Source organism: Rhinolophus sinicus, chromosome 8 (assembly GCF_057876585.1).
Source record: "Rhinolophus sinicus isolate RSI-liver-muscle chromosome 8, RSI-T2T, whole genome shotgun sequence".
NCBI lineage: Eukaryota > Metazoa > Chordata > Mammalia > Chiroptera > Rhinolophidae > Rhinolophus > Rhinolophus sinicus.
The window spans coordinates 9,455,340-9,480,792 of record NC_142508.1 but is presented as its reverse complement, the minus strand read 5'-3'; the positions used below and the strand labels follow the sequence as shown (position 1 = coordinate 9,480,792).

Sequence of the window (25,453 nt, the reverse complement as noted above, 5' to 3'; positions counted from 1 at the left end):
AGCTGGACTCAGTGTCCCAACCTTTGAGAGGTCTCAAGTTTAACCTCTCAAACAATTAAAGCTCTAGTTTTCTGAATGTGTTAAGGCAGGGATTTGGAGATCAATTCGCATCTGAAATAGACCTTTAGTCAAACCTGTTTTCAGTCTCATCTCCCTTCTCATATTCAGAGGGTCCCAGTGTCCCTAACTCCTGAGCTTTTTGAAGGTTCTGTACAAATAAGACCTGGTCCTGGTCTTGCCCACTGCCCACACAGGGGTCAGCTCTTTGGTCTGCTAAATCAGTTACCACTTGTGCATTTCCTTTCCAGCTTCCAAAACTTTGTTAGAATCTTCATCTCTATTATTCTCTTTGTTTTCAGGAATGTCTTTTTTTACTCTTTTGCTATCATTTTGGTCCCAAGAGGCGCTGGTGGTAAGCAAGTATGTTCACTCTACCAAGTTTAATTGGAATCTTCATGTTTACCTTATTAAAGTGAAACTGCTAGGTCAAGGGATATAATATTCAGAAAGCATAAACTAATCTATACTCCTACCATTAGGGCTCGAATATAGAATTTTATTTTTGCCAATTTGATAAAGGATCATATGAAATCATAAAATTATTTGGCAAAATGTGCTTAAATACATTTTGAGATTACTTCTCATTTTTATTGGATTGGCCATTTTTATTTCTTTAGTGAAATAATGTTTTCTTTGCACATTTTTCTACTGGTCATCTTGCTGCCTTATGTACTCCCTACCCTTCAATGAAAAAATAAATACTATGTTGACTATTTTTGTCCAATATTCTTTCAGGTATATTTCACCGTTTAAAATTTGTAATATTAATTTGGGGTTGATGTATTTCAGAAGTGACACCCCCATTTATTCAACTATTGTTTTACTTCCCTCAGTAAAGATTTATAGTTTTTCAAATAGACCCATACCTCTTGAGTTTATTCTTAAGTTGGGCTGTTACATATGAGATTTATGTATTTATTGTACATTAACATACATATTTATGATTCTATATGTGACAATTAAAAATCTATATGCAATTACTATTACTTTAAAAAACAAAACATTTTTCTACTATATCTGGACATATTGAGAATTATGTGAACTATTCTGTCCAAGAATATTAAACCCATTTTATTATTTCTTAGATGTATCCCTTTTTCCATTCCCCAAACACAGACCTAATTTAAGCTGTTCAATTACCACTTCATTTCTCCACTTAATTTCCTTTCAGTTCAAGCTAGACACCAACACAACCATATTCCTGAATAATTACTTTAATTGAGACTTCCTTTCTTCTGACTAGCTGCTAATTAATAAATTAAAATGCCTAATCTCAGATTTTGTGGGCTTTTATCAAAGGGCATGTACCTAACCAAGTTGTTCTAATATTTCCAATCAAGTGGATCTCCTTGCTCCACCCCACTAACATCCACCTTTCCAACCCAGCTTCACCCAGCTCGACTCACTTACATTATTACATCTCCTCTCTTTATCTAATTACTCAACATGGATTCATCTCCAGATAGCTGAACTGGATCTCAACATTTTGTTTTTTTCTGTAGTTTTTATTTTTAGAGTATCCTGAAGTAACCTGATAATTGTTTCTTTATTACTTCATTATAATACAATATTCTAATTTCTCTCTAGGGCTTTAGAAGCCTGAAAACCTGAGACTGTTTCTAAGACTTAGCTCATTCTATTTTTTTTAAGTACATAAGAGCTCTCAAATGTCTGTAGTGTGGTGGTAGATCAATTTGCTTCTCAAAGCAGATAGTAACAGGCATTTAGATGACAGTTTCTATTCTTACCTCTATTGCTCGAATTACTTTAGAAAGTTCTTTAATAAGATGTCCAGGTCTAACATTGTCTGGAATTTCAAAGGCATGTTCGGATACAAGCTGTATTTGGATTAACAAAGAAAACACAACCAAAGTTATTTACACTTTAACATGTAAAAACTAATTTATTAAACCTATTTTTGGGTTCTCTAGATTTTAAAGACATAGCCACATATTAATAAGGCAGGTCTCAGAGTTCATGTAGTTGGTGTGATACCTTCTAAGGAGACTCTCATTACCTTATAAAATCTTCTTAGACTGAGTTAAGCATAGACTTGTCTCATAGAGAATTACTGGGTAGCAACCTCATACTCTATACCTCAAAGTCCACTATTCTAACTACTACTGTAACTAGTGAAGTAACTAATGAAGCCTAACATTTAAGTCACAATACATAAGGCGCTGTAAAGGTGAACACAGGCACTGAAATAATCCTAGTCCCCTGGCACAAGACATAGGCTATGGAAGGACGTACTGATTCCAAATGGAGATCCCTGATTCCAAATGGAGATCCAGGACGGCCTCTTGGAGGAGGTGGGATTCAAATGCAAACAACTAGACCACATTTTAGTGAAAACGGAGAGCTCCTGCTTGAACCTTGACCTCCTTTTCCTTCGGTTTTACAGAAGTCTAGCAGAAGGATAAGGGCATAGGCTTTGAAGTCACAGAGACCCAGGTGTAAGTCCTAGCTCCGCCAGTTACCTTGGGCAAGTTACTCTCTGAATTACAGCTTCCCCACAAGCAAAAAGAGGACAACAACTGCACCCAGACCTCATATCGTTGCTTTGAGGATTACATGCGATTATGGATATAAAGACTAAGCACAGTGGTCAGCACTGTGAGAGCTCCAAGTTATTTATTATTATTTTACATCCTCATGTTCATTTCTTAGTCAATACCCTAGATATACTTGACTTTCTTTCTTTTCCAGCTTAGAGAAATACTGAGGTACTTTACTCTCATAAATAGAAACACAAATCAATACAATTGTATGTATTGTAAAATAAAATGTAAGTTGTATTTAAAGCATGATTTCCATTACCCCTAATACAGCTACTCACAAACGCTGCCACAACAGCATAAGGACTCTGTTTTCCTGACCTTGCCATAGAAAAAGTAACAGTTATTTCACCAAAAAAAAACAAACCTACTTACTTCTTTTTTCATCCATAATTTTAAAGCAGTATGCAGTGCTTTCACGCCCTGTACTAGGTAAGTTTGAGGCTGGAAACCATCTTCTCGCAGTTCTGTGGGAATAGAAGAGGAATAGAGAAAGGAGTTAACTGTTCTGAAGACAAAGGGATTAGCTTTACAGTAACCACCCAATATCAAACTGCATAACTTCCAAATTAACTGAAAGGAAAAAAATGAAATAAACAATTGATGAGAAAGGCAAGAAAGAAAAAGAAAAGAGAATTACATTAAATGTAGTTGTACTAAATGCTCCAGTTAAAAGAAGGCTCACAAATATAATGATGAGTCAGAGACAGGCCACAAAAGAATGTCAGTAGGAAACTACTCATCTGACATCTAAGAATGGACAAAATTAAACTATTTTAGTTTGGGACACAGGTGACAAAACAGAACAAAAGGATTATTACAAAAGTCAGATAGTGGTTCCGTCTAGAAGAGGAGGAGGAGGGTGCAATGGGAAAGGTAAGGGGTGTGACCAGATTACTGGCAAGGTCGTTTCTGCTCACCTTGGGCAGAGGTCACCTGAGTGCCAGTCTTGTCATTCTTTAAACTGTACGAGAGTGTAGTGTATGCAGTATGCGATCTACACACTCCCCTATGGGTATGACACGTCACCATAGTAAAGGTAAATATATACACGCATGTGCATGCCTTCTCTGGGTTTTTAAACCAAATTGATTATCTAAAACTCACATAAAATATGTTAGATATGGTCTACAACTCAGGTAAGTTGAAGCAAAAGTGAAAGATTTCACTTCTGCCCAGTGGCTAATTTACTTACATAAACCCAAAATTGGTTCATTGTTTTATTCTTACTGACACTAAACACAGTTAAGAGTTTCACACAACCCACCTTCATTTAACTCTTCATATAAGCCTATAACAATAGTCTGAGAGCTGGCAAATCACAGGTCACAGTGGAAAGTTAACAGGTCAGGGATGAAAAGACAACATAACATGGGGTAACAAGACCACTGCTCCTGTTTCCGGAATGAATGCCTAGGATGACAGCAACTGGGGGAATGGTAATTTGGCTCTAGCCTTAGTGGGATCAGAAGGACACAACAGTATTGCCAGGTATCCTGTACTGATCTGGCTGATGAAATGAAAACATTTTAAAACTTGACCTACAAATAATTCTTTTACAGTAATTATTTTTTCTCTTTAATGTACAGAGGTATGTTTTTGATCAGACCTCAATAGTACTAAACTCTCAATTGCCCAAAACAAAGGCTAAATCGTCATTCTAAGACTAAGTAATCTGCTGCTTGTGGCTACAAGAAGAATGGCAAGATTTTCTTTCGGATAAATTCTTAATTTGTTCTAGAAAGTTGATTGATGAGCCCCTCTTTGACATGAAGAAAAAAGCATCACCCCAGGTGTGTATATGTGTGTATGTGTGTTGCTGAGAAGAGAAAACATGGAAAAAGTGCTTTGAATTTCCTGAGAACTGATTTACCAGTCTCCAATCTGGAGGGTTCAATAATTGGGTTTTATTTCCAGAAAACAAGACTATTTATAAACATTTTAATAAGGATTTAAAAGTGTTCCTATTTTTCTAGGCTTCTACTCGAACAGAAGACTATGAACTTGAAACTCCATTTTTTTACTTGAAACTATATATGGCAACTCTGTGGTCCATGGTAACAATAGAAAAATACCTGGAAACACTGAACAATTCAGGGACTCGGGATAAGGGTGCTTTTCTGGAGCAGAGATGGTCTCATGCATAAAGCACCTGTTCTTCCTCATCCGTGGACCCTCCCTCCATTATAGACACCGGCACCGCCGTTCACACTGAGTTGTAAGGTGTGGATGGGGTTCTGTTACTCTTTCCTTCCAAAGAGAGTGAGCCCCCCCGCCCCCCATCTTTTTTGAGCAAAGAGACCACAGACATTTAATCATTGAATCCTGTGCATGCTGTCCTGGGAATTAAGTAAATCAGTGGTGTTTCTTTTCATTTTACCTTTTCTTCTTGTGTAACTTTTCAATGGAAAAAGAAACAAATGTTTAGAATAGACTTTACTGTTTAATCTTTTTATATCTGTTCTTCTAGGAATTAATATAGTACCATGTTTCCCTGAACATAAGACCTAGTGGGACAATCAGCTCTAACGAGTCTTTTGGAGCAAAAATTAATATAAGACTCAGTCTTATTTTACTATAAGACTGGGTATAATATAATATAATATTATATAATATAAAATATAATATACCGGGTCTTATATTAATTTTGGCTCCAAAAGATGCATTAGAGCTGATTGTCCTGCTAGGTCTTATGTTCGGGGAAACACGGTAGTAGCACTATTTGCAAACTGACTTGAAAAGTGAGACCACACGAAAACAAGACGACTATATTCTCGTGTGCGTAAGTGCATGAAAAACAAAACAAAAAAAAGGACAAAGTAAAAGGGTACATTCAGTTTCCAACATGACTGCTCAAAGATTATTAAACCAAAAGATAAAGTACCAGAATTTGAAAATTCCACACAAAGAAGGTAGCTTTCAAGTTTAAATAAAGGCGTATTACTACCCTCCTCTTCCCTCCCCCCCCAAAAAAAAACAAAAATATTTTTCTTCAACTACAGACTCATAGCCTGACCTTCAGCTGGTTTGTGCTAAAAGTACCTCCTGCTAGCTAGCCAGCATAATGGGTCATAATGATGATGGCACAAGCGCTACCTGATCCTCTCAGGACGTGAAGATTATTCCCTTGATTTTTAAAAGCAAATATTTGGGAACACAATTCACAGCACGGTCTCTGGGCTGAAACTGCATTTTCACAAGTGAGGTACTTGACATGGCTGACAATGTGTGAGGCTACAAGAGGCCCAGGTGAAATGAACATTTTAAAACATTACCTGTTCTATGCAGGTCTTCATACAGCTGCTTTATGGACGAGACTCTAACTTGCTAAAGAGGTTCTTGGCAGGGGGAAATCAAGCATTTAAAAAACAAAAATGGCAAAGGCCTAACCATACTAAAAAAGGGCCTCTCTTTCTATCAGTGCTTTTAGTGAATTTACAAACATCATGCATATCACACAACAAAATGTACAGATTGTTAATTACCTTTCAGGGTTTCCAGCAAGTTTTTGGCTACAAACCAACATATGGCTTCAAAGAAAGGGAATTTGAAAAGATCTGGTGTTTTCAGCCTTTTTTCCATCTCATAACACCTGAATAAAAACAATTTGAAGAAATTTAATATTAATACTAGCATTTCAAAGTTAAATGGAGGCAACCAACTTAAGGAAAATAAAATAGGTAGGCCACAATATGTAAGACCAATCAAATACTGCATATTATTTAGCACCACATTTGAATAAGACTGAGTTGTGATCTGACCCAGGTCTGACTTTAACAACTTTGACAGTATAATGAAGAATTACACTGGCCTTCAAAAAGATCAAGCCTTGGGATTTGCATCCTAGTTTTAATGGAAGGAATTTTACAAGGGCTCCACTATAACACATAAAATAATATGTTTAGAAGACAACCCCATGTGTTGGACAACACGGCAACAGCCACTCAGCTTTCCTGTAGGATATATTCAGCATTTGAGCTCAAGACCACACTTGGCGCTTGTCAAGGAGAGCAGACAGGAACCACAGCTTGCCACCGTACTAGTCTTCTGTGGGAAGAAGATGGCCAGCCAGGAGCCATATTTCCCCCAGGGACATCTCAGGTACTAAGAAACAAGAAATCCCACTTGGCAGGTGTGAGAGTTGCCCTGGCTTAAAGCTTCATGGCCCACAGAGCCAGTATTTCTTGGAATAACTCCACAGACACATAGCACCCAGGGTTCCACATGGGCAAACCAAGTTACAAGAGTCGCCACATTCAGGAATGCCCAAATATATGGCTTCGTACTAGGTACTTCTAGTTCTCCCCATCCTGCTGCAGCGTATCAAGAATCATTTATCATAAGCAGTGTTGCCTAGTAGCATTCTACTCCCATCAGTCTACCCGCATCCTGCACAGCGTTACCGAAAGGTCAAATGCTCATACAGAAAGGGAACTAGCTGTTAATCCTTTCCCACAGCAGAATTCAAGTAGGTGTTTTGACAGCAATCCTAACTTAGGGCTGCCTTTCCCCAGCACCTTATGTCACCCCTGGGTCTGACTGGACTTAGTTCATTTTCCTCATTGTAAAAACAGCCAGAGGAGAGCCCACACAGTTTTATAAAATTTTGAAATTTGGGGATATATTTAGTCTCAAACTGAATAAATTTTTATTATTTGCTTTAGATTTGAAATGCATCAAGGTGTCCCCCTGACAAAATTTTAAGACAATACTTTTGTTAAAAGTTCCTATTCCTAGTAATTTCTCAGGACCTATCTCCACAAAACCTGAATTATATTTTTTGACACTTTTAAACAATGTCCAATTTAAGAAAGGACAAGAAAGCCTTTACATACTGATGACACAAACCTGAGCTGCATGCCGATGTTCAGGTTATGCAGAAAGTTCCCCCCAAAAGCCATACAGTCCTGAGAAGTGAGCACAGCATGAATCCACCCTGAAATGGTTAAAAGTACATAAATCAGTGATTTATCAATATTTAAACCAAATAAATGTAATAGCTACCTGTGAAATAAACTCAAAATGACAACATCAGTTTACTTCACTCCAGTGCTAGAGAAGTTCATGTCTATAAAACCCATAGTCATTCGTTCAAATATTTAATGAAGGTCTGTTATATGCCAGGCTCTGTGCTGAGTTTGAGGAAACAAATGCATTGATCCAATCAGACAAAATCCTGTTTCAGGAGAGGTGAAGGTTTTGGTGGTTGTTGCTGTTTTAGTTTCAAAACACAATCCAACTTTGCATTAAAGATTTTACTCTGAGACAAGTCAAGTCTGGCTGGAATGAGGCAAGCAAATTTCCGTTAGGTGAACACTGAGCCTGGCTGAACACTTCATTTCCCTTGTATCGGAAATGAGGACCCGTGGGGACTAAGCAGAGGAGGATGAGAGGGACTCAAACCCAGACCTGCCCCTAAAGAGGAAAAGGTAGATCACCCACATTTCATTATGGAGGGTTTGGGTGCTATAAATATAAATGTTGGCAATCAGAATGATGTCTTGTTTTCCCATAAAAATGTTTTCAAAGTGAGAATCATTTCTAAGAGATGCCTAATTTTTGAAAGAAATGTCTATAGACTAAACATAAAGACTTTATGTAAGTATAAATACTATATACACATATATTTGCCCATAAAAATTAGCTGTTAAAATAGATCCCATTTTCTTTATATTTTTCATTTTTTGAGCCCTCATTGTGAGACAATATCAAAATGCTCCTCAAAGGCTGAGTTTTCAAGTGGTGCCCATTTGTGTGCTCAAAGGCACAAAGCCATGAGCTCGATCCTGAAATCACAAATTAGAAGTCTGTCAGCTACAAATCCTATAGATCAGTGATTCTCAATAGAGGCAGTACTGCCTGTCATGGGTGTTTGGGAAAGTTTGGGGGCTTTTTTGATTGTCACAATGATCAGGAAGCACTATTGTCATATTGTGAGCAGGAGCCAGCGGTACAAAATGCAGGACAGTTCCACACAGTAAGAAATTGCCCTGCATCAATTACTCAGGACTTTTGAATTTCTGCTGGGCATTCATCTAAGTACAAAAACCTGTCATGAACTATGTGAGCCTAGAAGCTATAACCCCATTATATATGCAAACGAAGTAATTTTTGCATGGTTTGGGCATAACTTTCTGGGAAATACAACTACTCTATAAATAGAAGGAAACTGTACTTTAGTTTGTTTGGAAGGTTATCAGTTGCCAACCACCTTGGAAAAAAACCACAATGCCTACAGCAGTGGTTCTCCAAGTCTCCAGACGTCAGGAACTCGTTAGAATGCAAATTCTCAGCCCCACACCAAATCTATGGAGTCAGAACTGCCGGGGATGAGGCCCAGCAATCTGTGTTTAACAAGCCCTCATGACTCTGATGCTCAACGAAGTTTGAGAACCATTAACTTACACCTAATCTAAACACTATCGAATTTGACTTGCCAACCACACACCTGTATGGGTTTGCTGGCTTATGCATCTAACTTTCATTCTGTCTTCTAAGGCTGCTGTGCCTGAGCAGACACTTTTTGAAATACTATTTTATTATAACTTATCTTTTCTTCTTTATATTGGGAAGAGGATGTAAGGGAAGAGCTTAGCCCATTCACAATGAAAATAATGATACTTATCTAGATTCATAAATTCTGGTAGTTCCAAGCACGTATTAGTCCATTTATTCAACACATATTCATTTATTATTATACACATCAGAGGCAAGGCAAAAAAGCAGGGCCTGTGGTAACAGATCCTGTGACAAGGGTCACCCAAATCAGAACACAATTCTCAAAAGCACTGACCTGGAGAGGCCATACCCTGCATTGCTTCACTTCTCAAAATGAGACACCTGATACCTATACTTGAGGCTACAGCTAAGACTGTACTCAGTTCTTTCCTGGGGTCCCTCAAGATATACCTACTTGCCCCAGGACAGCAGCCTTTCACAGCAATGTAGAGCTGTCCAGTTACAGTTGAAGGGAACTTCATCAAAATTTTAAAATTTTGTGCAAAGGACATTATCAAGAAAGTAAACGACAACCCACAGAATGGGAGAAAAATATTTGCAAATTATGTGTCTGATGAGGGTCTAGTGTACAGAATATATAAAGAACACTTACAACTCAACAATAAAAAGACCAATAACCCAATTTAAAAATGGGCAAAGGATTTGAGTAGCTATTTCTCCAAAGAGATGCTCAAATGACCAATAAGCACAAGAAAAATGCTCAGCATCATTACTCATTAACCAGATGAAAATCACAATGAGACATCACTACTTCACACCCACTAAAATGTGGCAAAAAAAAAAAAGACAATCACGGTGTTGGCGGGCATGTGAAGAAACGGAACACACTGTACATTGCTGGTGGGAGTGTAAAATGGTTCAGCCGTTTGGAAATCAGTTTGGCAGTTCCTCAAAAAGTTAAATGTCAATAAACCATATGACCCTGCAATTCCTCTACTAGGTATATAACCAAGAGAAATGAAATACCTCCACACGAAAACTTTACACAAATGTTCAAAAGCAGCACAATTCACAATAGTCAAAAGATGGAAATAACCCAAATGTCCATCAACTGAGAGTGGATAAACCAAATGTGGTGTATGTGTACAACAGAGTATTAATCTGCCATAAAAAGGTAATGAATACTGATACATGCACACGGATGAGCCCAGAAGCACCATGCTCACTAAGAAGCGAGATACAAAAGGCCGCACATTTCACACACATATGAAACGCCCAGACTAGGCAAATCCAGAGACTGAAGTACATTAGTGGTTGCCAGGAGCTCAAACGAGGGGGGAATGGAGATGTGACTGCTCGTTGGTATGGGGCTTCTTTGTGAGGTGATGAAATGTTCTAGATTTAGATAATGATAAGGTTGCACAACCTTGTTAATCTACTAAAAACCACTGAATTGTATGTACACTTTAAAAAGGAGAATATTATAGTATGTGAACTTTATCTGAATAAAAATTAAAAAGAAGGCAAATAACATAAAATACCATGTCAAAACAAGTCTTAACTACAAGAGAAGCCCTCTAGGGGACAAAGAAGTGAAAAGTCCAACATCGGAATTATCTCTGAGTCTGTGCAAAGCTACTTTCCAAACATGTTAAAGCCCGAGGTGCTAATTCAAAGCTGACTCCATGTGACTGAGTATCAACTATGGGGAGCGGGGGTGAGGTGAAAACCTTACCTGTAGGAACAAATAAGGTATGTCCCTGCTTTACCACACACTTGTAGCATTTATCCACCTTATCGCCAAAGAACACCTCACTCTGGGTCACAGATGAACTCCAAGATTCATAGAGTGCCAAATTTTCATCTGTTGGCTTTATCAAATAAAAAATCTTCTCACCCTAAAAGGAAGTAATCACAGTTTTTGAAAAGGAAAAGCCATTCTTAGGATGGCCTACATTGATGCAATTTCCCAATATAATGATCTAAATTAAGTAATTATCAGATTATTTTTAGGCTCAACAAGACCTTTCTCATACCTGATCAGGAGCTACTGCTCGTAATAAGCATCTTCATAGGCACTAAAGCTCCCCCTCCCAAATATGACCAGGTATCAATAATGGAGCATTGGAGCAATAGTTACAGGAAAGGGGGTTTAAAACAAAAATTATAAACATCTTACTGATCTCATTTTCAAGGTATAGAAGTAAATAAATGTTAGTAGGCCCCAGGTTAGAGAAAGTCATCTCTGCAAACTGCCTTTCTACTAAGATCTATAATATAATGATTATTTTTAAAGATCTGCAAATAAACTTCCTTTAATGAACAAACCCTTTGCTTTCTCATGGGGAAAAGGAACAGGAACTTCAGCACACAGCATCATATACAGTCCAGACAGAGCACTGCTGATGCACAGGCATTTAATATAAGATGAAGATTTGCTTCTAGATCTGCACTGTCCACCAGAATGTCCTACGATGACGGAAATGTTTTATATCTGTGCGATCCAACACAGCAGTCGTAAGCCACAGCTGGCTACGAGCACTTGAAATGTGGCTAGTATAAATGAGGAACTGAAGTTCACATTATATTTAATTGTCCTTAGTTAAATTTAGCCACACGTGGTATTGAATAGCACAGATAAAGCAAGGCGAATATAAGCTGCCAAGAAGAACTGGTATCTTTATGGGCATTCCTGCCTTATCCAACTAGCTGTCCTAGACTAACTTTCAAGTCAGAGGCAATTATTATTACTGTAATTTTGCTCCTCAAGTATTTGATTCAGTGATTAAATGATATTTGGCTAAGGGAAAGAGGAAACAAAAAGAGACAAAAGGCTCAAAGAGGCCAACTGATAAAATGGGGGCAAAAAAGGAATCTAAATATAAACTTAGAACTCATGGCTCCTCTATTACTTGGGATTAAAAAAAAATTATAACGCTTAAAGGTAATGGATCCTACTTAAATAGTACAAAAACTTCCCTCTTTACAAATGTCATTTACAGCAAATAAATGCACCCATGGAAAAATAGGACTGTTATGTTTTTGTCAGTAAGAGAACAAAGAAATACCCCAATCTTACCCAGAGGACATGGTACCAAACTGAAGTTCCACCAAAGTCAATGTGGAAATCTGTGTAGCTGTCTTGAACTCCCATTAAGCAGTATTTCTGAACAAATGGCTTGGGAAAGACTGAGTCATCTGGCCAATAATTTTCCACCCAGGAAAGTTTTCTGGCTATGTCAGGGACCTCCACCAATTCAGACATCCTTTAAGAAAATAAACACACACACACACACACACACACACACACACACACACACGCCCACGTCATGCAAATTAAAACTTCTTAAAATTGAACCTCCCATTTCAACCCAAACTAAAAAACTAACTGGAACTCAAGGTTAACAATAATTAAAAAGTTTAAAATGCGTGGTATTTCTAAACAGTCTCTGAGCATCCAAAGCAAAAACTTACAACGTAGCTATCACTGTACTACTTTAGAAGTCACAATTATGTCTCTTACTAAAATAAATTTATCATTTAACTACATTTAGCTCACATTCAGAAGGCTAAACCAAAATGTCCAGAACTACTCACTTTGTATCTGAAAATTCAAGGCTGATCACATTTAACACTTTTGGTCTGTTAGGATTCATGAAGTATTTAACATAATTGTGAAGTGTCATTTTGCTGTCTGCCTGCCTTGCCACATCAATGACATCTATCACTTTGTCACCACCTGCAGAGAAAAATTATAGTCTTATTATTGGGCTTAAGAGTTACATGAACAGATGCCCTAAATAAAAATATTTTAAAGACTGTATTTACTATAACAACTACACAGCCTAGACAAAGAGTCTCCCTGTAGCCTTAATTTTTAAGTCCAACTGGAACTTTTGAAAAAAGGGATGGTCTTTGAAGGAAAGAATAAAGCAATTAAGACAGAGCTGCATAATTAACACTGAGCATAAAAACTAAGTTTACAAAGCTTTCTATATACCAATGATTTCTTGGGTGCAGCTCATGACGAAATGCATTAGATTGGAATGTGGAAACTGCCTTATGCTCTGGGTTTCCATTTCCTCATGCATAATACCAGGGGACTGATTTTTCCCTTTCACTTCTGTAACACCTAAGATTCTACCATTGTGTAAAAAGTCAGTCATTGGGGAACAAGTTAAGTAGGACAAACAATTTTTGCTTGCCTGGGAGTGTCTTCTCTTCTAATATTCTGCTTCAAGAAAAAAATTAGTGGTTAGGAAGCAAAAATCAGTTCATGTTAGTGTCTGTGGATTGAGTTCTGAACTGGGATTAATTTGTAATTTTCCTATAAAACTGTCTGAGGTGTTGCTTACACACCATTGCATCATTACCCCAGGTAGCATAATCAGTTTAAAATGTCCTATAGGATAAGGTAGAATTCAAAATACAGCAATAATTAATCAACCTGAAACAGGACACAAATAAATGCCATTTTCTTACTTTTATGTAACTTAGTAAAAGTTAAGGAAGTATTGCCTAGTAGACTTTATTTTACACTTAAGAGTCAAGACAATTCTGTTAACTAAAGGGCTTTGCAATACTACAAAGTTAGCTGTCAAGGAGTTTGATCATTTTTTCCTATACTTATATAACATTCGCCATTTATTTTATAGTGCTGTCTAGGCAAACAAGTTTAGGTTAAGCCTTAGACTCACCCCTTAGTTTATCAAATATTCAAAATTAGCTGAATGTGAAGTCATGACATTTAATTAGATTTCCTCAGTGAAAGCAGTTATCAATGAGAACTGTTACCCAATGCCCAATGGCTGAATAAAGGCGCAAGTTCTCAGATATTTCATGCACAGGAGATAACGTATTGTAGTAGATGTACAGTTTTGAGTCAAGGTAGATTTGAGATCTAATCCTCAAATAATCTGTCTATTGCTGACAAGGAATGAGATCTACATGTAGTCAGCTTTATCTATTACTTGGTACAAAAGTAGTTGCGGTTTTTTTGCACATTATTTTTAACCTTTTAAAACACAATTACTTTTGCACCAACCTTATATAAATACCATGATGAGAATGAATTAAATGACTGAAAATGTCAATAATATTGAAATAGGTGAAGGATTTCCCCCTTGTTTCTTATGCCTTTCTGGGCCTCAAAATAATAACGTAATTCAGACATCATTAAATGGCAATGTCACCAAACCATTAATATAAAAACAGATATGAAAATATCTCCTTTTTTTCATGGCCTTTCTCCAAGGAACAGGAGGTCACTAAAGCAGGATCCAGAAATTTTGCACTTGAATGCTACAGAGGCCTAGAACCGATCTAATTTCCCAATGTCTTCTTCCCAGTATCTGTAGCTGCCCCTCAGTAATAGTTTTTCAAGAAACTCTAGCAAGAAAATGCGATGACAACAAAAAAAGCAGCAGAATGAGGATGAGAAAATAAGAATAGGCAAATGTTTCGTTTTGTTTTTCTGTAACTGTAGGTTTGCTGAGAACAAACAGTTTTCAACATAGGTGATACTGACTTTCACTTTTTGTGACCCAGGGAATTAAATTAACACCTTTTCATTCAACTCTTAATACTCTTCATACTGTTAGGACAGCATCTTTTTTGCTTTTACCGTGTTTTCCCAAGTACTTAATGGAATCGAGTTCGTACCTACATAACGTTCCACATCCACAACAGAAAAAGTAGGTGAAGGGAGCCTGAGTCCCAGATCATCTAACTTGGAGACCATAATAGGGACTTCAAATCCATGCTTCTCCAGGTATCTCTGTGTCAGCTGGCTGCCATGCATCTTTATAATGATTTCATCGGCACTAAAGAAAACATAAGAGGAAAATATCTTTGTTGGTAAGTTCAGTTTTAACCCTCTGGCAGTGGGTTAATTCTATACAAGGTTATTATCTAAATCAGTGGTTCTCAATCAGTCATACCTAATTCTCTTTCTTATAACGAATTTTTTATAGGGCCCTTTTTACTATCCAAAAGTAAAATTGATAGGTAATTACTTCAATACATATCATTGAATATTATATATTATATAAAATGCCTTAACTATAACAAGAGAAAAAAACAAATTAGTTCATAGCAAAATATATTTCAGTATGTAAATGTTCAGGTAAACTACACTAGAAGTGATAACAGAATAACAGATTTTTACAATTAGTTGTAATGAGTGGTAGGAGTTAAGAGAAGTAACAAGATCAGAAGCCACTCGATGCTTGTAAAGGAAAAAAAATTGGAGACAAACTAAACAAACATCATAGAGTGATGGTTAAGTAAATCATGCCGTACATACACACTGTTGCATACTACACAGAAGTTAAGGAGTGAGGTAAATTTTTGTATACATGTGGAAAGGTATTGATGAAATAGAGTAAAATCAAGCTGCACCACATATGCATAATACAACACCTTTTTATTTTTAGAACTTAGATGAATATATACATCCATAGATCTATGCTTTAAATATTATGTTGAAAAGGGTCTCAAAAGACTTACACTAAAGTCTCAAAATAGGGGAGGAGGAAGCTAACCTCTTCACTTTATTTTATAAACTTCTCTGTTCATCACATCAAGTATGTGTAAATTAGTTAATTATTGTCACCCTACTATGGTTTTAATGATGTGAAAGTTTGTGGAGTTAAACAAAACACAACCAAAGATCTTTAACTAATGGTAATTAGAGTCTGGACATCTTTGACCATTGTGGCTACTTGGGCAGAGAAGCCATAGGAATTGCTAAGCCAGGATTTTAACACTACTCTTTTGGATCACAAGCCTACTTGAAAAAAACGAAAGCCATGGCTCTTCTCCCTGAAAAATGCACATTCCCACATTGACGCTAAATTGTTAATATAGTTGTAGAGGACTCATAAGCCTCTCTGAAGCCAGCACATAAACCCAGGCTGAAAACACTGGCCCTAGGCTCCAAACCAATCAAGGCAAACAAACACATTTTTCCAATGACTTTGAAACTGACAAAGGAGAATATTTGAGACTAGGACCATTAATATCACAAAAATCATGTAAAACCACTGTGTTAACAGTGTGTTTGTTCTTTCTCTCAGCAGACCCGAGGGAGCCAGCAGTACTTATACTTTTATGTTTCTGTTTAAGGGTTAAGGCGGAGGGAGTTAAGACAGGAATCCTAAAGACTGAAGAGATAGCAAGGATTTTACAGTTACAGGAGCTGAAATAATTCCATAATAGGCTGCATGTGCTATTGTAATTTAAATTGTGCTTCCCCTCTTTAACAAGCCTGGAAATGATCTTGTGTAAAAGCCTATTAAGCATTATCACTTTAAATAGACATCAGGCAGTGAGTAGGGAATGATCTAAATTAGCATGATTAAATGCTGTGTAATGCTTGTGACTCTCTTTGAGCCACAGATAACTCAAATACTTTCCATATCTTTAAAAAATCAAAAACTCAGTTCTGCTGCCACCAGAGAGGCTGAGCAACGGTGTGGGTACTTCCGGTAGACCTGAGGTGGAGACAGATATGGAAACAACTCTCCTAAGAAAAAAATAATTTGAAAATAGGAGTAGGTGGGGTATAAGGAAAGCAATAGCTGCATATCATAAGGAACAAAGTTCTGGGAACAATTCCCTTAGGTTAGTGTATATCAAACTTTTTGGGACTGACATCCACAGTTAAGAAATCTATTTTTACATAGTGATCCAGGACACATACATGTAACAAAAGTTCCATGAAACTATGCTTATTTAGTCCTATTACTTGCAATGTGCCAATATTTTCTATTTCATTTTTTAAAAGTAAAACCTCAGTTGAGAATAATAATAGGTTGCAACCTGGCATTTGAAAACATTACTTTATATAATGTCACTTTATCAGGTAACGTTCTTGTATTTTCTTTGGTCAGAACAGGTTTCCATACCTTGGGAAGACTCGAGAACGCAATTCCTTCACGAAAGTTCTAGTTCCAGCTTGTACTGGTTTGGAACCATCATCAATTTCTGTGTAGTCATGCCTGTGCCAGTTCCTCCTCTTTTTCACTAGATTTTTAGGGGAAAAAAAAGTTTGGTAACTGATGATACTATGTACTTTCTAATCATTATATTCTATATAATCAGAAATAACAAATGTTAAGTACAATAAAAACACATTTTTAATGCACTTCTAGGCTGATGAAGTAAATTTTACTTTATATAATGTTCCAATTACAGGCAATTAACTGTTTTTTTAAAAGTCTACTCTTTATTTCACAATGATTTAAAAATTAAATCAAGGAATTCAAATTAGCAGCTGGAGCTTTTCATAATATCCACATTACACATACTATAAAATCTCACAATTATTTAAAATCTTGATTTTTCACTAGGACATTAGGTCATAATATGATTTTTATGGACCATCCAAAGCATCCTCTCAGGATAGGGCCTTTGATCCCATATCGGAAATCAATTTCAACAGCACAGTTCAGTTCCCTTCTCTTTTATGCCAAGATTTATTCCCCAAATAAGCATAGTTATGCTGACACAAAGAAGAGCAGGTGACTGCATCATAATTAAAGGAAGACAAGTGGGTTCACAGAATACATAACTTTATGGCTACTTTTAACACCAAGATTCTGTGATTCCACAGCTCCAGGAGGCTACAACCTGGAATAGTCACAGCAACAGAATCAGGAGACTTGGATTTGACTCCTAGTTCAGCCATAACTTCCTCTGCCATCTTGGGCAAGTCACTTCACACATGTGGGTCCGGTTTCCTCAATGTGCAAACGAAGGGAATGAGTGCTGTTTTCCCAACTGCACTGCGGAACCCTTAATGAAGGGCAAGCTGGAGAAGAGGCTGAGGGGGACTCTGGACCGCATTCCTCTTTCTACCAGGGTGGCACCAGCTACATACCCTTTGTTTGGTATTAAAGTAAGATTTCAAGTGTTTTTGTTTTTTTTTAAGTTTGAAAATCACTCTTAACCTAAAACCTCCATGATTCTGGGTAATGTACTGATGTCTGCAACTTATTTAGAATGCATCAAAAAACCCAGATTGGATAGATAGTGGGATAGTTAAAGGCCAGAAGATGGGGGGTTTCAAGGTACTCACTGTAAATTTCTTTTAACTTTTCCTGTATGTTTGAAGATTTTCATAATAAAATGTTGCATGGGGACACAACTCTATGAGTCTTAGTTACTTCAAACCTTCACCTTACAAAGATTGTAATAATGTAATAATCCTGGATCCTCATGTGGGTAAGAAGCCACACTGAATAATCAATGGGGGTGGAAATCAGGTTTATTCATATCTAAAAGTCTAAAACAAGATTCCCAAGTAACTTATGGGAGTCAGACTCTCAGTATGGAAGAGAGAAAATCCCATTTTTAAAAAACCTCATGAGAAAAATTGAGAATCATAAAGCAACCTTCCTAGAAAATCTCTTTAAGGCATCGTGTGTGCGCGCGCGGTTTTATTTTTTTTCCCCCCTCATTTAAAATCCCTTCTATAATTCAAGAATGTTTAATTCCAGGCTTTTTTCCTTACAAATATATAGATACACACCCCCATTTTATTTTCAACTGGGATCATTATGTTTATTCTGCTCACCTTTCTTATTATATCATGAGTATTTTCTCTTTATTAAATATTTAAAAGCAATTTAAAGGCAGCCTAGAATTATTTTAAGATATAGATGCATCATATTATAATTATTTTTTTGATTCTTTCTAAATCTTGATTTGAACAAAGATTAATATTCATACACAAAAATCTGTTTCCCTCATTAATTCTTTGGGATAAATTCCTACAGATGCTAGAAGACTCAGTATTATAAAGATACTTGTATATACTGCAAAACTGCCTCCAGAAAAGTGGTAGGTAACTCACATTCTTACCAGTGCATATGATAATTATGATATTACATTGTTTTAATGTTAATTTTTGCAGAACAGATTAGATTCTAATTAGATTGGTTTAGACAACTAAGGGTTCAAACTCCAGCTCTGCCAAACAGCTACATGCAAGAGCTAGTTAGATCATTTTCCTCCCATCATGCTGTTATAAATATCAAAGGAGATACGCAGGTAGAATACTAACTTAGCATAGTGCCTGGTGCCCAGTAAACTGCCAATTGCTTTTAAATGTGCTGGATGTTCACTGAAGGCTACAACTGTCCTGTTGGGCCAACATGCTTGACACATAAAATCAGCCACTGCAAGAGCTAACTGAATTTAAAGGAAGGAGGCCAGTGAATATTTTAGTAGTGGCCATAGGAAAATGAGAAAACAATTTGAATGGATTACACATGCCTGAAAAACACTGAGAGTGTATGTTTAAGTGTTAGGTTGTTTTTTGATACCTGCCAGCAAATAGAGTTCTTAATTCCCATTAAAAGGGTAAACGCTAAATTCACCCTATTAAGTGGGTATTATACTATCCAAATGGTATCTATTACAAGGATTCCTGGGGAACTCTGAAAGGAACAGGAATCCCTGGGTGGCAAGCAAGAAAGGCTTAAGAGCAGAGGGCAAGGGGCCAAAGGGATTACGCAAGTTGGGGTGGAGGGTAAGGTGTGGGGAAGGTGAGCCTTAAATCATGATAACAGAGATTACTGGCTCTTGGGCATTTTCCCTATGGGTACTTCACGTTGGACTTCTGCCCAGGAGAGAGGCACTGCCTGGTCTTATGTTAGTCAGGGACAAGGAGCCCAGGGAGGGCCAGCTAATGCTGTCTTCCCTCTGAAGCATTGTCATTCCAAGTGCAGGGCGTGATCCATTATGGATTGTGAAATCAATTTAGTGAGCATGACAAGCTTTTTAAAAAAATTAAATAGAGTGCACACATGTAGTAATATCTTAAACACTATTCTGCCTCATAGTAACCCACTTCATCTTTCACAGAATGAAATTTAAATTATTTCATGTTGGGATTATATACTTAAATTCTGAACTAAAACTATTATCAATTTTAGTTCTGTTTTTCTTCTTTAGGTAACAACCTAGTATTATTCACTTCCTCCGAGAATTACACTCAGTCAATAATTATTTCAGGTTATATCTACATACTTCAGTGTTACACAAAATAAAAACCTTTAAAAACATTTATGACAAGAAATTAGCCAAATACACATGTAACAATTCTAACCAACCTGCTAACCTCAAATTTTGTACTGTGTGGTAACAAAAAAATAGGTATTCTGTATTTTACAAGGAAATACTTTAATACATTCGTATAGCTTAAATTTATAAATCCCTTACAAAGAAATTTGGTAAATTTTAACGTTTCTAACAAAACATATGAGCAGTCAGTTGCTAGTAGTCTCTTTTTAAAAATTACTTGCCCATAACCTCAAAACAAAATTTCTGTTTAAAAACAAAAGTACTAGCAAAAAGGCTACATTCAAAATAAAGAAGTTGTATAGGTTACCTTCATCTGACTATGCCTTGTTATCAAGGCATATTCGGGAAAAGGTTCCTTCCAGTTCTAAAATGATTAAGTCTACAGTTTCTCCCTTTTGTTTAATGGACACAAAAACTCTAGTTTGCAGTCTACATTTTAAAGGAAAAAAAGTAGTTATAATCCAAAGCCTTTAAAATCTTTCCTTTCACATTTGTACAACAATAATTAATTATTTCAATCGATTTTTCTGAGGCACTTGTGAAAGGCTAACAATAGATATCATTTTCTATGTGATGCTGGTTCTCTCCGGAGGATGGGAGCGTCCCTGCCTGTGTTGCCGGCTCAGGAAGAAGAGTATTGGCAGAGACTTGGTCTGGCCTCTGTCTCCCTCGGGATGGTGACAATGGCGGACAGGTTTCAAGCAGAAAGGATGGCTGGCAGGACTCCAGGCCATACTCAACATGATGATCAAATTCGGAAAACGGAAGTAATATTTTAGCATATCAATGCCCTAAATTTCTCCTGAAAATATAATGCATGTGTGTGCATGCAAGTAGTCTTACTCTGTACACTGTCCCAAAATACTACTGAAAGATCATTTAAAACATTGTTTATAGAGATAAGAACAATTGAAATCAGTTTCCAAAATCAGAAAAAAATTTACTTTACTACACTTCCCAAATTGAAAGCTTTGAAAATATGTACCTGAGTTTGGGGGCTTTGCACTAGCAATTAAGAATGACAGTACTTGTTTCCCTTAATATTTTGACTTATTTAATAAGTTACTTAATAAGTCAGACAAAAACTTCATTCTCGATACCTTCAGAAAAATCTTCCCTGTAGTCCTTGGTGGGTGTAATATACCTACTCAGAGTATCACTTAAAGTCTTATCATGTACACATTAAGGTCTAAACTTCAGTTTTGATTTGCGCCCCTGGTACTTACTCAAAGAGGAACCATGGAGAAGTGCACAGTTGGGACAGTGATACAGGTCGATGTCCACAGCGTGATGCTCTTCCACGCCCACACAGCTGAGATCAGGGAAAGAAAGGCAACATGTAAGTAAGCTGAAAATCTCTACCGAACTATAATACATGGGTTGGGATTTAGCTGAGAAATGTACAAGGATCTCACTAACAAATATTTTCCCTCACACTTGCTAGTAATTGTGGGGAAGTATACACCCAATACACGGGAAGTGATTCACTATTAGCAGTAGTAGAAATATCGAAAGTAACTCAATTATAAGCCATAAGACCCTCAACCATTATATAAATGCCACCTATTATGGACTCAGTATTTGTGTCCCCCAAAATTCACATGCTGAAGCTGTAACCCCCAGTGTGGCCGTATTTGTAGACAGGACCTCTAAGGAAGGAGTTAGGTTAAATGAGGTCATAGTGTGGGGCCTTGGTCCCACAGGATTAGTGTCCTTGTAAGAAGAGACACCAAAGAGCTCGCTTGCTCTCTCTGTCTGCATGCACACACTAAGGAAAGGCCATATGAGTACAAAGCAAGAAGGTAACCATCTGTAAGCCAGGAAGAGAGCCCTCCCCAGAAACCAACCCTGGTGGACCTAGATCTGGGACAACCAGCATCTAGAACTGTGAGAAAAAACATTTCTGTTGTTTAGGACTCCTAGTCTCACGCCATTTTGTTATGGCAGCCCAAGCCAACTAAGACATGAACTAACTTTAAAACATGGCTGTCATCAGCTAACGGTGGTTAGTAAGTTTGGGTAACACCACTGACATGGCAAGAGCACTGAGTCCTAACAGTTCTACATTAGGTCTGATAGCCTTGATTAATCAGTTCAATTAGTTTGAGGCACTGTACTTAGAATACTCCATCTATATGGCAGTGGCACTTAAATAAAAAAATTGAAGGGAACCAACTAGGAACCAAAAAAAACTACATTAGTGACATCTTGAAAACAGGAGTAATTTATTAAAGAATGACCCCAGCAGCTTTGCTACATCCCAAGTAGCAAGGTGTAAAATTTTATAAGTGTTTGTACCCCCAAAAAAGTATAAAACAAAAGCACAACCACAACTTGTATGTGAAAAAGAACCAAAGCAGAACTAACACAGAGTTGAGAAAGGAGGACAAAAGACTATGACAATAACTCAATTGGCAGGTGTAACAATGGAAGAGAAAATGAGTGAACTGGATGAGATGCTCACACTATCTAGAATGTAGCAGAGAGAAATTAGATGATGGGAAATACAAATGAGACGGTAAGAACCATAAAGGATAAAATGAGAAAGTATAACATTTAATCTTCACCTCAGAAGGTGAAGAAAGAATAAGGGCGGAAGCAATATGATGAGGAGATAACAGCTAAGAAATTCCAGAAATAATGAAAGACACTGATCCAGATTCAAGAAACTCAACAATTCCCAAGCAAGACAAATAAAAATAAGTCTAAGTCTTTCTGCAGAAAACAAAAGCCAGAAAATTTCAAAGGTACAAGAAAACACCAATTACTTACAAAGATGAGAGTCTTCTCAAAGCAATAATGGTAGATGGAACACATTAGAATATCTTAAATGTGCTTAAAAAAATATCTGCTAACCTCGAGTTCAATATTCAGTTAAAATGTTTCAAGAAAGAGGGGAAAAGTATTTGTAGACAACCAAAAACAGAGTTCACCTCCAGCTAACCCACAGTAAAGGAAATGCCAAAGGATGTACTTCTTGCAAAGGAAAATAGCCACTAAGACGTCTGGGATGAAATTTAAAAAATGAAAAGCTAAGAAAAGTAATACATATGTGGGTAAATTTATATAAACACTGACTACATAAAACAAAATAATGCCATGTGAGATTTAAAAACATAAAGAACTAAAACAAAGGACAACGGCAGCATGTGAGTCAGGAGGGCACAAAGGAGCTCCAGGGTCCTAAGGTACTTACACTGGAAGGAGGGAAGGTGATGATTAACATTGGACATTAGACTTCAATAATACAGTAAGTTGAGGATGCCTATTATAATTTCTGGGGAGACAACTAAAAACTCCAGTTAAAAGACATAAATTATCCAGCTGGGCTTAAACAATATAATTCACTGGTTATAAGAGAGACACATAAAACAAGGATACAGAAAGACTGAAAGTAAAGAGATGGGCAAATACATACCATGAAAATAGTAATCAAAAGAAAGTATATCTATATTAATATCAAGCAACACAGACTCTAAAGCAAAAAATATGATAAACATGTTCATATTGATAAAAAATTTCACCACTGGGAGAATGTAACAGGAACAACTGTAAGGGGAGATTTCGACAACTCTCTCAGTCTCTGATAGAATAAGCAGGCAAAACAAAAAATCTATGAAATATACAAGATTTGAACTACAGGATTAAGAAACATGGCGTAACGGCCATTTATAGAATATTACACCTATAGATTACACATTCTTTTCAAGCACACATGGACAAGTGATTTATATACTGGGCTATAACCAAACTTGTAAACAGGAATGCAGAGCTTTAAATAATCATGTAAAAAGTTTTTTTTTTTAACTCAAAGACTATTAATTTCCAAACCAATAAAACAAAAAATTTCTATATATTTAGGTACAATGTCCTGGGGCCATGGTTTTTTATAAGATACGTAACCCAAAGTAAGAATCATTGGATAGAGGATTCACACTTCTTGATTTTAAAACTAACTTACAAAGGCACAGTAACCAAGACAGTATGGTACAGTAATCAAGACAAAAAGGAGAAACATTCTGATCAATGGAATAGAACTGAGAGTCAAAAAATAAACTCTTACATTTAGGATCAAATGATTTTCAACAAAGGAGCCAAGATCATCCAATGGGGAAAGGAACAATCTTTTCAAGAAATGACACGGAGACAAACACACATGCAAAAGAATGCAACTGGACCCCCGCCACACACTACATACAAAAATTAACTCAAATGGGGCGGCCGGATGGCTCGGTTGGTTAGAGTGCGATCTGTGAACAACAGGGTTGCAGGTTCGATTCCCACATGGGCCAGTGAGCTGTGCCTCCACAACTAGATTGAAGACAAGGAGCTGCCGCTGAGCGTCCACAGGGGGGGCCTCATGGCTCAGTTGGTTAGAGCGCGAGCTCTCAACAAGGTTGCCGGTTCAATTCCCACATGGGACGGTGGGCTGCGCCCTCTTCAAGTGAAGATTGAAAATGGCGACTGGACTTGGCGCTGAGCTGCGCCCTCCACAACCAGATTGAAGGACAATGACTTGGAGCTGATGGGTCCTGGAGAAACACACTGTTCCCCAATATTCCCCAATAATTTTCTTTTTAAAAATTCCAAAAAAAACTTTAAAACAACAACAACAAAAACACACAGAGATAAAAAAAAAATTAACTCAAATGGATCGTATATACCTAAATGTAAGGGCGAAAACTATAAACCTCCTCAAACAAAGTATAGGAGCAGTCTTCATGTTCTTGAATCATAAAACGGTTTCTTAGATCCTACACCAAAAGCAGAAGAGACAAAAGGAGAAAAAAAACAGATAAACTGGACATCACACTGTAGTGTCCAGGCTTCTGTTTTCTCAGCTTACTGTGGTGTGAGATAATCAGCTGAGTTTCAAAAGTGCCAGAACGGTGTGAAGAAAGAAACTATAAAATAGTTGATCTGATGAAAGGAAAGACCAAGAAACAATAGCATTGCTAAGGCAGTGTTGAGAGTCCACCCGAGGTCTGTGGCAATGAGTTCTAAGTGAAACCATTTCTGCGCAGGTGTGTGATTGTTTTTCTGACTGTTTTGTGTTCAGCAATGTTCAGCCATGTGGTGCAGGCCCAGAGGAGGAGGCTGGGTCCATTCACAGTCGGGGTTTTGTAGTGAAAGGCTAGGAAAGGAGTTGAGGGTATTTACAAGGGAGTTAGTATAATGACAAACCGTGAAATCTAAGCCGGACAAAAGGGGCCTGAAGACAGAAGGTAGTGAGGACATAGTGAGGTGATCTGAGGGGTCTCAATGTGCTCCTAGCCCTGACACAGAGG

The 25,453-nt window shown here is 37.2% G+C and overlaps 1 protein-coding gene across 1 annotated transcript in view; it reads right to left on the bottom strand.

The window, feature by feature from the left end:
- Positions 1-25,453, bottom strand: part of KDM7A (lysine demethylase 7A) — a 64,223-nt gene that overhangs the window by 11,598 nt on the left and 27,172 nt on the right. The window contains exons 2-11 of the mRNA XM_074315293.2: positions 21,392-21,477; positions 16,985-17,102; positions 14,739-14,899; positions 12,675-12,816; positions 12,157-12,343; positions 10,813-10,975; positions 7,467-7,554; positions 6,104-6,210; positions 2,994-3,085; positions 1,809-1,898 (exon numbers count right to left, since the gene is read on the bottom strand). Coding sequence (XP_074171394.2) covers positions 1,809-1,898; positions 2,994-3,085; positions 6,104-6,210; positions 7,467-7,554; positions 10,813-10,975; positions 12,157-12,343; positions 12,675-12,816; positions 14,739-14,899; positions 16,985-17,102; positions 21,392-21,477 — 1,234 coding nt within the window. The remainder of the gene's footprint in view (positions 1-1,808; positions 1,899-2,993; positions 3,086-6,103; positions 6,211-7,466; positions 7,555-10,812; positions 10,976-12,156; positions 12,344-12,674; positions 12,817-14,738; positions 14,900-16,984; positions 17,103-21,391; positions 21,478-25,453) is intronic.